Source organism: Coregonus lavaretus, assembly GCF_964263955.1.
Source record: "Coregonus lavaretus genome assembly, chromosome: 32".
Lineage (NCBI taxonomy): Eukaryota > Metazoa > Chordata > Actinopteri > Salmoniformes > Salmonidae > Coregonus > Coregonus lavaretus.
In genome coordinates, this window is record NC_140019.1 from 7,051,151 (window position 1) to 7,065,094 (window position 13,944).

Consider the following 13,944-nt stretch of genomic DNA (forward strand, 5'->3'; position numbering starts at 1 on the left):
CCTCCTCTATAGAGTGACCTGTGGTCTCTGGGAATCACAGCTCTGGAGATGGCTGAAGGAGCACCACGTAAGTGTCACCTTCTCCCTCCCCTCCTGTCCATACACATTACAGTCTCATCAAGCAATCTTCTCTTTCTCCTCCACATCTTAGAGTTGGAGGGTATTTTTGGAGACCCTGGCTAATATGCTCTACTGTAATTATATGGTTTATTTTCTTTTAAAGGGATACTTCAGGATTTTGGCAATGAAGACAACATATCTACTTCCCTAGAGTGAGATGAACTCGTGGATACAATTTGTATGTCTGCGTGCAGTTTGAAGGAAGTTGCTAACTAGTTAGCATTGGCTCGAGAAACTACCTCTAACTTCCTTCATACTGGATGCAGAAACATAGAAATGGTATCCATGAGTTCATCTGACTCTGGGGAAGTAGATAAAGGGCCATTGCCAAAATCCTGAAGTATCCCTTTAAGCATATCCTATGTTATTATGCTGTATTTTTTTTGAGTTTTGTTGGATTAACTCACTGTATGTTTTCATTCTCTCTCTGTGAGTGACTTCACAGTGTTGTCAGATGTTGCGGCCCATATTACCAGTCACGGACTGAATCCAAGTGTCGTTGAAAGTGATTGGGCTCACAATGATGTGACTGAGGTCAGACAGTTCTCTAGCGTTTTGAAATGGAAAACCCTTGAGTCAAAAACCGAGAAACAAATGAAAGAAACTCATGACTGTTTGGTGTCTGCTAAGCCTAGTGTTGCACCATGACCAAGAGGGAGTTCACAATCACTGAATGAAAAACAAACAGTGTTGTAGTAGGACTGTGAAGTATACACACACTACAAGCAGGCCGTGTGCACCAGGACAGGACTATAGCCTGACATTGACAACACTGTGGAACACTTCTTCCATCCCCTGCCATGTGATTAGGCCACAATGGAGCCTCTCATAACCTCGATCCCCTGTCTGTCAGCTGCGTTCCAAATGGCACCCTATTGCCTACACAGTGCACTACTTTTGACCAAGGCCCAGAGGGTGCCATTTGGGACGCAACTAAGTTTCTCTGTCTGTGTCTGTCTCTGTTCCCAGCCCTGTGTGACATGCATCCCATGAGAGCCCTGTTCCTCATTCCTCGCAACCCGCCCCCCAAGCTCAAATCAAAGAAATGGTAAGACAGCTCAGCCTCTCTCGCTTAGAGACACCACGCCCCACAGAGCCTCAGCAACACAGCAAGGAATGTTTTCCCCAGAGTGGCCAAAACTCATACAGCCTCCCTTCGCCTTCCTTCGCCCTTCCACCCAGCCCTTTCTCTTGGTTAGCTAGCTCCAATAACATTACTGCCAACAGAACTGCCGCAATACAATGTCCCTTATTCACCCCTTATCTTACCGGTTTTTTTTTTGTGTACTGTAGCATTAGTTCAGGCTGAGCACATATTGTTTATCATCATGTTCCTGGGTGTAATTTTAGCATCTCAGTGTGAGATGACAATCCCCACAGTAACAGTTTGACTGCATGCAAGGCTCTAAAATAAGGCTTTTTAAAGCCAATGGGAAGGGAAAGTGGATCAACTTTTGTCTTCCTGTTCACATGTCTTCAGCAGCCCTACTTTGTTACCTTTCATAATGCATGAAGCCTTGTGTTTGAACCCATGAAGTTCGATCATTCAATATTAAGTGAGAGTGAGTTGGGTTCATGCATGGCAGACATTGAGAATTGAGACTGTATCTGAAATGGCACCCTATTCCCTATAGCCCATGACGATCTGGCCAAAGGTAGGGCACTACATAGGAGTTAGGGTGTCATCTCGGACACAGCCTGAGCTTGTATGTTGTGACCCTCTGTCCTCTCCAGGTCCAAAAAGTTCCTGACCTTTGTGGAGAGCTGTCTGGTAAAAAACTACCTCCACCGTCCCGCCACAGAAACCCTCCTGAGACACTCGTTCATCAAAGACCTGCCCAACGAACGGCAGGTCCGCATCATGCTCAAAGACCACCTGGACAGAACCAGGAAGAAGAGAGACAAAGGTGAGGCCATGTTGTCATAATGGGATATCAGAGATCACCTAGTCTCACTCAACAACTGAGTCTTGCAGTCAAGGCTATAGAGATAACTTAATATCATGATTTAGTGCTGTATGATACCTTGCGCTGCTAATGACCGTGGGGCACCTTTTTGGCCTTGTTATTCTTAGTCACACTGGCAGCGACAGTGAAAGTGGCAGAAAAAAGGTGTTTTGATTCTCAATCTAGTCTCCCAGTTCTCTGTCTACCCTTGTGTTGAATGTCTCTAGGCCTAGGGAGAGGCTACTGTATGCCTGTCATTAATGAAAGGTTGTGATAAAGGGTTCCATTATCCACTGGTAATGTGGTGGGATTTGGGTTTAGAGGCAGCAGCAGGACTGCTCCTTGTCAGCCCTCTCACAGTGAGACTGCACACCCGTGTCATGTGAGAGGAATGCGCCTCGGAGGAAGCAGTGTTTAATCATCTCCTAGACTGCACCACACCCCCTGCGGCCTCCCTCGCTCCGTCTTCCTCCCCATGCCACATAATGACATCGTCTCCCTGCCTGCCTGCGCCCTCCGAGCCTACAGGCTTCGCCCCGATACCAAAACAGCAGTTTCCTCGGCCCTGTGCCGTTGGTTTGTTGGTTGGCGTTCTGCTCTGCTGGTCAGACGGAGAGAGAGATGACCCTTTAGAGCAGAGCCAAGCCTGTAGTGAGACCCTGTGACGCTGATAGCGGCGGCTCCAAACACAGCAGAAACACTCAGTCATTATCCTGTTTTCATAACCTACTAGAGTTTGACTTGGAATTAGAAACATATACCCATTCTCTGGGGCCAGCCACACTCTGTCTCTCTCGCTCTCTCTCTCTCTCTCTCTCTCTCTCTCTCTCTCTCTGTCTCTCTCTCTCTCTCTCTCCCTCTCTCTCTGTATCTCTCTCTCTCTCTCTCTCTCTCTCTCTCTCTCTCTCTCTCTCTGTGTAATTCACAATCACTCATGAGGCTTCAGAAGGAAGAATGAGCCTTACTTAACATGCAGAAGTATTTCGTCATTTCTGACAAGCATTTTGGAATGCAATCCTATTGAAGAAAAGGAAGTGAGTGAGACAGTTCATGACGAGTTTTAGTTCCATGTGGGTAAACTGCAGGAGACACCTGGATGGGAGACATTAGGTTGGTTTACTGATGCTTGATGTCTTCCCTGCTCTGTTCTACAGTATAGAACCATCTCCTTGTTTTCTCAGTATATACAGTCATGTGCATGATGGTATCATTGGGATTACATGCATCCCTCATGTCTGAAATATTCACTGGTCACATGTTGTCCACAGAGGGCCCAGAGTATGAGTACAGCGGCAGTGAGGATGAGGAGGAGGAGATGAACGAAGAGGAAGGTGAACCCAGGTATGATGACACAGCGTTTGCACTGTCTGCAGTGAAGGTCAGACTCTAGCTGTGACGTCACGTCTACGTCCATCAAGCAGCCAGCTGACCCCGTCTGTGACAAGTCCGAGTTTTACAGGTTACGTAATAGCTGATGCAGGCGTTGACCCTGAGAACTGTCATAGAGGATATTCATCTGAGAGTGCACAGTGTGTGAATGCATCGGCGCGTCCATGAAGACATTAATGTGTCACCAGATGCTCCTGCTTGTGTTCCCTTAGCTGGACACAGGGCGCCATATGGCAGTGACTATAAAAAATAATTTTCTTTTCTGCTGTGGACAGTATGTGTGTGTGTGTGTGTGTTTGCACGTGTGTATGCGTGAGTGCGTGCATGCTTGTGTGCATGTGCATGCAAGTGTTCCTTCCTGTGTGTAACTCTACTCCTATCCATATAACCACGTGCCTCCTCACTCCTGCCCGTCACTCACTATGTGCCTTGCTACCATTTCTGTCCTTTCTCCATAGCTCCATAGTGAACCTGCCGGGGGAGTCCACTCTAAGGAGAGAGTTCCTGCGTCTGCAGCAGGAGAACAAGAGCCGGTCAGAAGCCCAGCGACAGCAGCAGGTCCTCCAGCAACAGCTCCTGGACCAGGAGAGGTACAAACAGCAGCTGCTGGCCGAGAGGCAGAAGAGGATCCAACAACAGAAAGAGCACCGCAGGAGGCTGGAGGATGTGAGAGACACTCTTTAGTTGAACCACTCTGCTGCTCTCTGCAGCCCTCTCCAGCAGAGCAGCAGAGCCAAACACCTGCTGCCCAGCCAGCAAATGAGCTTGGCTGGCTAGAGACTGAAGGGCTCTCTCTTTCGCTCTCTCCCTCCTGTTGTTTGTTTGGCTCAAATTAGAAGAACTCTTTTGTGTTGAACAAACCAAAGAATTGTGTTCTAGAACAATATAGAGTATTATACTGTGGATTGCTTTCGGGAGTGATGCTTTTGTGTGGTGTGCTTTGCACAAATGACGACTGACGTGATACTGTATGTCGTATTAGGTCTGAGTATAGAGCTATGGTGTGTTCTGTAGTGTTTTTGTTTGTACAGTACAGATGGATAGAGAATTATGTCATGTGCCGTGTTGGACTGTGATGTCGCATTGAGAATTGGCAGAGAAAATATATTCTGTTGAATGAGGTAATACCATGTTTAGTGACGTTGTGTTGTTGTTGTGTTACAGCAACAGAGGAGACAGCTGCAGGATTCTGGGGTCCAATGGCCAGAGCTACAGGAGATGCTATGGAGGGAGGAGACTGAAGCTAATGAGAGAGGTCTATTCAATGAGAGGAGCAAGCGAAGGGACAAGAGACAGGTAGCTGGCAAATTTTATCCCCCAGAAAGAACACAATGTTTTAAGTAGTAGACTGCCTACCCTACCCACTCAATTCTTATCCACTCGTATGGCTCCATGGGATAGGCAGAAACCAAACTAGTTTGTGCTGATTTGATGGTCTTTTGTGCCCGATACCTGAGGAGGATTATAAATATTTAGATTATTGTGTAATAACACTGTACTTTACAAGCTACTACAAGCTGTAAGTTCCTGGAGTTCAAACGGCATTATCATGGGCCAATATGATCTAGATTCTACAGTCTCGGTAGACATTTTTGGTCCACACATAATGTGTGTCTTAAGTCTGAACATGTTAACCTGGTTGAGCATCATAACACATAACACTGTAGTTTTCACTGGGACGGGACCCACTTTGTTTTGTCAGTAACCTGCTCTGAAAAATGCATTGTGACAAGGTTAATGCATTTTTAATCCAGGTGCAAGTTAACATTTTATACATGTTCCTCTACAAAAACTGCTTATATGCATTTGATATGAAGGGTGTTGACGCAGCACTTGCACTTGTCTCAGGTTTCAGCCCATTGGTGATTAAATCCACCAAGCTAGCATTTAACTCCACTGATGAAGTTAGAAACGCTATGGAAGATCGCAGAAATAAATTGCCTGTGGGACCATCCTGAGAGAAAATAATTAAACGTCTCTTACTTTTTTATGCTGTATTAACATTTCCCATTATTTGAAGTTGGAGCTAGGCTGAGTGCCATGGCGAGAAGTCACTGACAATTACATCATCCTATAGCCGAGGTAAAGGGAACTGTCATGTCGTTCTGAGGACTTTAATTAGACTGTTTAATTCGAACACTCGGTTAATTAATCTCACACAGTTCAGTGGCTCTGAATGAGCCACACCTGCCTGCCTGACTGCAGTGCAGTACAGTAGATGACATGTCAGTCTGTGTGTGTCTGTTACGGTCATGTTCAGTGGGATCATTAAGGTGTGCAGTGGTTTTGAGTCTGTTCAATGTACCATTAGCTGAGCAATAGCCCACAAATCATTCTCCAGGATGTATACAGTATGGGTATACAGTATGGGCCATTCCAAATGGCACCATATTCCCTATTCCCATCCACATCGACGCGGCCGCAGTGGAGAGGGTCAAGAGCTTTAAGTTCCTCTGTGTCCACATCACTGAGGACTGATCATGGTCCTCTCACACCAGCACAGTCGTGAAGAAAGTAAGACAGAGCCTCTTCTCCTTCAGGAGGCTGAAACAATTTGGCACGGCCCCTCAGATCCTTAGGAACTTTTACAGCTGCACCATCGAGAGCATCCTGACTGGTTACAAAGGGTGGTGCGGATGGCCCAGCGCATCACTGGGGGTGAGCTCCCAGCCATCCAGGATGTACATGCCAGGCGGTGTCTGAGAAAGGCCCGAAAAATCTCTGAAGACTCCAGCCACCCGAGATAAGGACTGTTCTCCATGCTACCGTCCGGCAGGCGGTACTAGTGCATCAAGGCTCAGACCAACAGACTCCTTAACAGCTTCTATCCCCTGGCCATAAGACTGTTAAATGGCTAACAACTACTGCTCCCCCTCACACCTACGCTGCTACTAAATTGATTATTGATTAGATGTATTACTACCACTACGCTGCTTTTCATTGATTATTGATTGCCATTACCATTAGTGTCTATCTATTTATCCTGCTACTGGTCACTATTACTCCTGTTTACATGTACTGTATATATTACTACTAGTATATTACCATAAGTATGTGTATATTCCTGCTACCAGTCACTTTTCAGCCCTGTTTACATGTATATCCGCCTATCACACCTACACTATCACTATGGCACACACACTCTGTCTCGATCGTTGAGAGACGGGTCAGACCAAGGTGCAGCGTGGTATGCGAACATGTTTATTAAACTCAATAAACATAAACAAAACAAGAAACAACGTAACGTGAAGTCCTCAGGCTATACACATACAAGCCTAAACACGGAACAAGATCCCACAACCCAGGCAGGAAAACTGGCTGCCTAAGTATGATCCCCAATCAGAGACAACGAGCGACAGCTGCCTCTGATTGGGAACCACACCCGGCCAAACATAGACTTACAATACATAGATTCTCACAACCTGACCAAACTACCTAGAGAATAACAGTCTCTCCAGGTCAGGGCGTGACACACACACACACTAACACTTACATACACACACTCACCACCATGCAAACACCCACCCACCACTTATGTTGCTGCAATACTGTTTACTATTATTATTAATACTGCTACCAGTCACTTTACATGGACATACTGTATTACATTTACATTTAAGTCATTTAGCAGATGCTCTTATCCAGAGCGACTTACAAATTGTATCTACCTCAAATACTCCAGTATCCCTGCTCATTGTAAATGTGGTATTGGCACTGATCCTGTATATAGCTTCATCTCCAATTTGTTATTTCTTGTTTTCTTTATTATACAGTTCATTCGGAAAGTATTCAGACCCCTTGACTTTTTCCACATTTTGTTACGTTACAGCCTTATTCTAAAATGGATTAAATTAATGTTTTCCTCATCAATCTAAACACAATATCCCATATTGACAAAGTGAAAACAGGTTTTTAAACATTTTTGCAAATGGGTGGTCCTCTGTAGCTCAATTGGTAGAGCATGGCGCTTGTAATGCCAGGGTAGTGGGTTCGATCCCCGGGACCACCCATACGTAAAAATGTATGCGCACATGACTGTAAGTCACTTTGGATAAAAGCGTCTGCTAAATGGCATATTATTATTATTAAAACACGGAAATACCTTATTTACATAAGTATTCAGACCCTTTGCTATGAGACTCGAAATTGAGCTCAGGTGCATCCTGTTTCCATTGATCATCCTTGAGATGTTTCTACAACTTGATTGGAGTCCACCTCTGGTAAATTCAATTGATTGGACATGATTTGGAAATGCACACATCTGTCTATATAAGGTCCCACAGTTGACAGTGCATGTCAGAGCAAAACCCAGGCCATGAGGTCGAAGGAATTGTCCGTAGAGCTCCGAGACAGGATTGTGTCGAGGCACAGACCTGGACAAGGGTACCAAAAAATGTCTGCAGCATTGAAGGTCCCCAAGAACCCAGTGGCCTCCATCGACCTTAAATGGAACAAAGTTGGAACCACCAAGACTATTCCTAGAGCTGGCCGCCCGGCCAAACTGAGCAATCGGGGGAGAAGTGCCTTGGTCAGGGAGGTGACCAAGAACCCGATGGTCTCTCTGACTGAGCTCTAGAGTTCCTCTGTGGATATGGGAGAACCTTCCAGAAGGACAACCATCTCTGCAGCACTCCACCAATCAGGCCTTTATGATGGAGTGGCCGGATGGAAGCCACTCCTCAGTAAAAGGCACATGACTGCCCACTTGGAGTTTGCCAAAAGGCACCTAAAGGACTCTCAGACCATGAGAAACAAGATTATCTTGTCTGATGAAACCAAAATTGAACTCTTTGGCCTGAATGCCAAGCGTCACATCTGGAGGAAACCGGCACCATCCCTAAGGTAAAGCATGGTGGTGGCAGCATCATGCTGTGGGGATGTTTTTCAGCGGCAGGGACTGGGAGACTAGTCAGGATCAAGGGAAAGATAAATAGAGCAAAGTACAGAGAGCTCCTTGATAAAACCTGCTCCAGAGCGCTCAGGACCTCAGACTGGGGCGAAGGTTCACCTTCCAAAAGGACAACAACCCTAAGCACACAGCCAAGACAACGCAGGAGTGGCTTCTGGACACGTTTCTGAATGTCCTTGAGTTGCCCAGCCAGAGCCCGGACTTAAACCCGATCAAACATCTCTGGAGAGACCTGAAAACAGCTGTGCAGCGACGCTCCCCATCCAACCTGACAGAGCTTTAGAGGATCTGCAGAGAAGAATGGTAGAAACTCCCCAAATACAGGTGTTTTACAAAATGTGTAAAAAGTCAAGTGGTCTGAATACTTTCCGAAAGCACTGTATATAAATTTTTTCTATATATTTTTTATACTATTTTGATATTGATTACTGCACTGTTGGGTAGAGCTTGCAAGTTACACTGTAAAACCATGAAGCATTTGACACGTTCATAACCTAAATGTCAGTGTTTAAAACTTAAACATTAGGCATTTAGATGTGCCAATAAGTGTTCTCCTCTTAAACTCAGGCGTTTAGAATGCAAGATTAAACATGTAGTCAGCTTTTTCCAGTCAGTTTCCAATAAGGAGAACACCTATCTCCAGATTTTAAACACTTTCCAATGGTCCTGTTTAGAATGCATTTTGTCATTAGAAATTGCTGTGACTTTCAATGCCTTTTATTCTGATCAGATCAACTTACCTACATTTCAGGACAACTGAACATGGCATTTGATTCAATAAATATTTTCAATCGCGTGGTGTTGTTGTTACTCAACTGTGTTGAGTTAATTTCCGGTAACTCTCTCAAAGTGAAAAAGATGTGGGAGGGGCTGCATTATCATATTTCCCAGCATGCTTTGTTGCAGTTTGTTTTTTAGAATAGTTTGTTTTAATATCTAGGTTTCCTCATGCACATTGATTGATTAATTGATTTTATACTATACAAAGATAAATGAGCTCTGCAGCAGGCAGCTGAGTCACAGAGACAGAACAGCATGCCAGTTGTAGGTAGGCTACAGTGCCTTGCAAAAGTATTCATCCCCCTTGACATTTTTCCTATTTTGTTGCATTACAACCTGTAATTTAAATTGATTTTTATTTGGATTTCATGTAATGGACATACACAAAATAGTCCAAATTGGTGAAGTGAAATGAAAAAAATTACTTGTTTCAAACAATTCACAAAAATTAATACCGGAAAAGTGGTGCGTGCATATATATTCACCCCCTTTGCTATTAAGCCCCTAAATAAGATCTGGTTCAACCAATTACCTTCAGAACTCACATAATTAGTTAAATAAAGTCCACCTGTGTGCAATCTAAGTGTCACATGATCTGTCACATGATCTCAGAATATATACACCTGTTCTGAAAGGCCCCAGAGTCTGCAACACCACTAAGCAAGGGGAACCACCAAGCAAGCGGCACCATGAAGACAAAGGAGCTCTCCAAACAGGTCAGGGACAAAGTTGTGGAGAAGTACAGATCAGGGTTGGGTTATAAAAAAATATCCGAAACGTTGAACATCCCATGGAGCACCATTAAACCCATTATTAAAAAATTGAAAGAATATGGCACCACAACAAACATGTCAAGAGAGGGCCGCCCACCAAAACTCACGGACCAGGCAAGGAGGGCATTAATCAGAGAGGCAACAAAGAGACCAAAGATAACCCTGAAGGAGCTGCAAAGCTCCACAGCGGAGATTGGAGTATCTGGCCATTGCTTACAGAAAAAAATAAGCAAACACGTTTGTTGTTCGCCAAAAGCCATGTGGGAGACTCCCCAAACAAATACTCTGGTCAGATGAGACTAAAATTGAGCTTTTTGTCCATCACGGAAAACGCTATGTCTGGCGCAAACCCAACGCCTCTCATCACCCCGAGAACACCATTTTTCATCGGCAGGGACTGGGAAACTGGTCAGAATTGAAGGAATGATGGATGGCGCTAAATACAGGGAAATTCTTGAGGGAAACCTGTTTCAGTCTTCCAGAGATTTGAGACTGGGACGGAGTTTCACCTTCCACCAGGACAATGACCCTAAGCATACTGCTAAAGCAACACTCGAGTGGTTTAAGGGGAAACATTTCAATGTCTTGGAATAGTCAAAGCCCAGACCTCAATCCAATTGAGAATCTGTGGTATGACTTAAAGATTGCTGTACACCAGCGGAACCCATCCAACTTGAAGGAGCTGGAGCAGTTTTGCCTTGAAGAATGGGCAATAATCCCAGTGGCTAGATGTGCCAAGCTTATAGAGACATACCCCAAGAGACTTGCAGCTGTAATTGCTGCAAAAGGTGGCTCTACAAAGTGTTGACTTTTGGGGGGGTGAATAGTTATGCACGCTCAAGTTTTCTGTTTTTTTGTGTCTTATTTCTTGTTTGTTTCACAATAAAAAATATTTTGCATCTTCAAAGTGGTAGGCATGTTGTGTAAATCAAATGATACAAACCCCCCAAAAAATCCATTTTAATTCCAGGTTGTAAGGCAACAAAATAGGAAAAATGCCAAGGGTGGTGAATACTTTCGCAAGCCGCTGTATATATCACTTCTCCTCGGGCCTTATTGTTTATCATAGCAGTCAAAACAAGTTAAATCGATATCCGTTGATGGAAAAGCATCTGGCGAGTTTAATAAGAGCAAAAAATATTTTATCTTGCAACATATTCTTAACCTCGCAATAATTATTATTTTGATGGAAAAACAAATGTAGCTTCTTAGTTTACATCATTACAAATTACATCAATATTCCTTCTTAATTTGCTCGATAATTTACATTTACATTTACATTTACATCATTTAGCAGACGCTCTTATCCAGAGCGACTTATGTTATAGAAAAAGGGTTTATTGGATAAATGTGGCAACAAAATGTAGGGGCTAGTTTTCAGGCCTTGTGGACGGGTTTTGAGAGATCATTGGTATCGAAATTTAAGCGAGACCTGGCAACCCTGTGTGCATGTGACAATAAAACTTGAACAATGAACAATGAACAATATAAAACATATGCATGGACAATTTAACAAACACATGCATGGAGCATGTCAAGATGCACACATAGGGTGAATCCTAAATGGCACCCTATTCCCTATATAGTGTACTACTTTTGACCACCTCTGATCAGAAGTAGTACAATATATAGGGAATAGGGTGTAATTTGGGATGCAGCCTATGTGTGTATCTTGACGTGCTCCATGCATGTGTTTCTCTTGGTGAGAGTGATGTAGAAGGCAGTTCTAATGAGTTTAGACAGAATCCTGGAGAGTGGCCCGGCTACCAATTTATTACAGATGGTCAGTGGCGCTGATTGCCTGGCTGTGCTGCTCTCTCACCTCCTGTCTGCCTGTCTCAGCTGTAGCTTACATGGGTTTCTGCTTCCTCATCCACAAGCATCCTCAAGCGCATCTGGAGATGCAACGTGTACCGTTTAACATCTATGAACTAGAACATGTTTTTAACCCATTCTGTGTTAACCCAGGGGGGAAGAACTCTCTGCACGCTTTTGATTCAGCCATTCACTCTATCAGGGTCATTTAGAGTTATGTGGACACATTTTTATGGTTAAATATTTTAGAGAGGAGGGTTAAGAGCCTTATGGAAGCTAGCTAGACACTGAATATTTTAGGTTTTTCACCAAGATTCAGTCATTGGATTTCCTAAATCAGAAACCTTGACGTTATCAAATCTTTTTTCTCTCTCTCTCTCTCTCGTTGAATTGTAGCTGGAGGATTGTGGCACACAGAGGATTGATGTCGGAGGAAGACCTGCAGGTCCTTTAAATGAACAGGTAATAACTGCCTTCTGATTTTTCTCACTCAACCTGCATGGAACGAAATGCATCAAACCGTGCAATGAAATCACTCCAATGTTTATGAAAGACATGGGTGGTTATTGCATTCAAATGTTTTGGTGTGAATGTTGTGCCTTGGTCTATGGGAAATATTATGACTGGTTCTTCATGAAACGGCACATAATGTGAGAACATCGGTGTGTCAAGAGGATCACACTGTATGTTTGTTGCTGTCAATGAAGGAGTGGAGAAAATGGAATGGTGAAAAATTCAATGTTTAGACTACCATGGCTGATTTCAATGTCAAGACCTTGTTGCTATCTCAGAGTATGCTATGGCTCCTGTACCACAGGTCCTGTTAAATGATTCCTCTCATGATATCCCACACTTAGCATGGGTAGCTAAAGGCCACGTTCTCTAAAGGTCTGTTTCCCTAACTTCTAATGATGATAGATGCTAGGCTAACTGGAAATACAGTCAACCCTGCGTACTCAAAAGGCAACATAAAGACTATGAACTGTAATGTACTGTAGAAGAAAACACTTAAGAACTCTGAAAGGCTCTGTTTGACTTTTAATCCGCAAGGAGCCTTGTACTAAAAGGCGTCATTTGCTTTAAAAGGCATCGACTTTAAAGTTGCATCTAAAGTAATTCACAGGAGGAATCCTATTTAGGCACAATGGATTGTAACTGCTTGATATGTGGATGCAAGTGCAACCCCCTACGGCGATGTAAAGAAAAATATGTTTGAAAAGCAATGAAAAGGAATGCTTAGGCTTACAACAAGAAAAAAAATGTCCACGCTACAGACGACTATATCAGTCCGCTAATACAGGACTAGTAAAGGCTAAGTGCACCACTTTTATGAGATTTTATTTTTTAAATATGTATATTTTTTATAGATATATTTGTTATTTATTCCGATTTTTCAGGGGGTGCTGCAGCACCCTCAGCACCCCTACTTCCCGCGGATATGGTAGGGCGAATAAAGCAATGCATTCAAGTTGGTTGAGATCAAACGCAGCCTATGTGTTTGTCACTTGAGTATGGAATCCTGTCTCCTCGTTTGCTTGAGAAGGCCACTGCTGTGCCAAACAGCCGGAACCCTATTCGATTATTTATGCATCTAGCTTCACAATATCCTCATTGTAAACATTAGTCTTGATCCCCATGATATAATTCCATGGCTTGTGTTTAGTCTTTAAATAGCATGCAGAGCTTGGAGAAAAAGGCTCTCCTTGCGTTTGTCAACGCTGGTTAAAAGAGAGAGTAAATGCCTAGTAACATAAAGGGGCTTTTTGTTTCTCATTTAATCTGATTTAGAAAAAAACATGAAATGACGGTGAACTCATCATAAATCATAGATGAAAAACATCTATATGGGATTAAAGGTGTTGAATTGATTTAGCTCAACTTCTCTTTCTCTCTATTTAGTGTTCATGTCAGTGTGACCTTGTAATCACTTCATTGAATCTGAAGTGGAAACGCATGACATACAGTAAACAGTGGGAGAAATGTCCTTGGTGGTTAACTACAATAAGAAATTGAGACTGTATTTATGTCTGTTGTGTGTGTGTATGTGTGCTTGCCTGTGTGCTTCCTGCGGGTGTGTGTTTGGGGCGAGGGCTCTATGTGTGTGTATGTGTGTGTGCGTTTTATGTGTGCTGATCATAAAGCCTGGGAGTGCCCCTCCTTAAACAATACCTCCTCCAGTTCTGACGTCTGGAGAGAGTTTAGCCTCACTCCA

At 43.6% G+C, this 13,944-nt stretch overlaps 1 protein-coding gene across 3 annotated transcripts in view; it reads left to right on the top strand.

Annotated features, from left to right (window-relative positions):
* LOC311107951 (mitogen-activated protein kinase kinase kinase kinase 4-like) overlaps positions 1–13,944 on the top strand; it is a 56,628-nt gene that overhangs the window by 17,555 nt on the left and 25,129 nt on the right. For all 3 annotated transcript variants that reach the window (XM_084150575.1, XM_084150576.1, XM_084150577.1), the window contains exons 8-14: positions 13–67; positions 1,090–1,168; positions 1,855–2,027; positions 3,335–3,407; positions 3,914–4,121; positions 4,620–4,751; positions 12,129–12,194. In XM_084150575.1, coding sequence (XP_084006701.1) covers positions 13–67; positions 1,090–1,168; positions 1,855–2,027; positions 3,335–3,407; positions 3,914–4,121; positions 4,620–4,751; positions 12,129–12,194 — 786 coding nt within the window. The remainder of the gene's footprint in view (positions 1–12; positions 68–1,089; positions 1,169–1,854; positions 2,028–3,334; positions 3,408–3,913; positions 4,122–4,619; positions 4,752–12,128; positions 12,195–13,944) is intronic.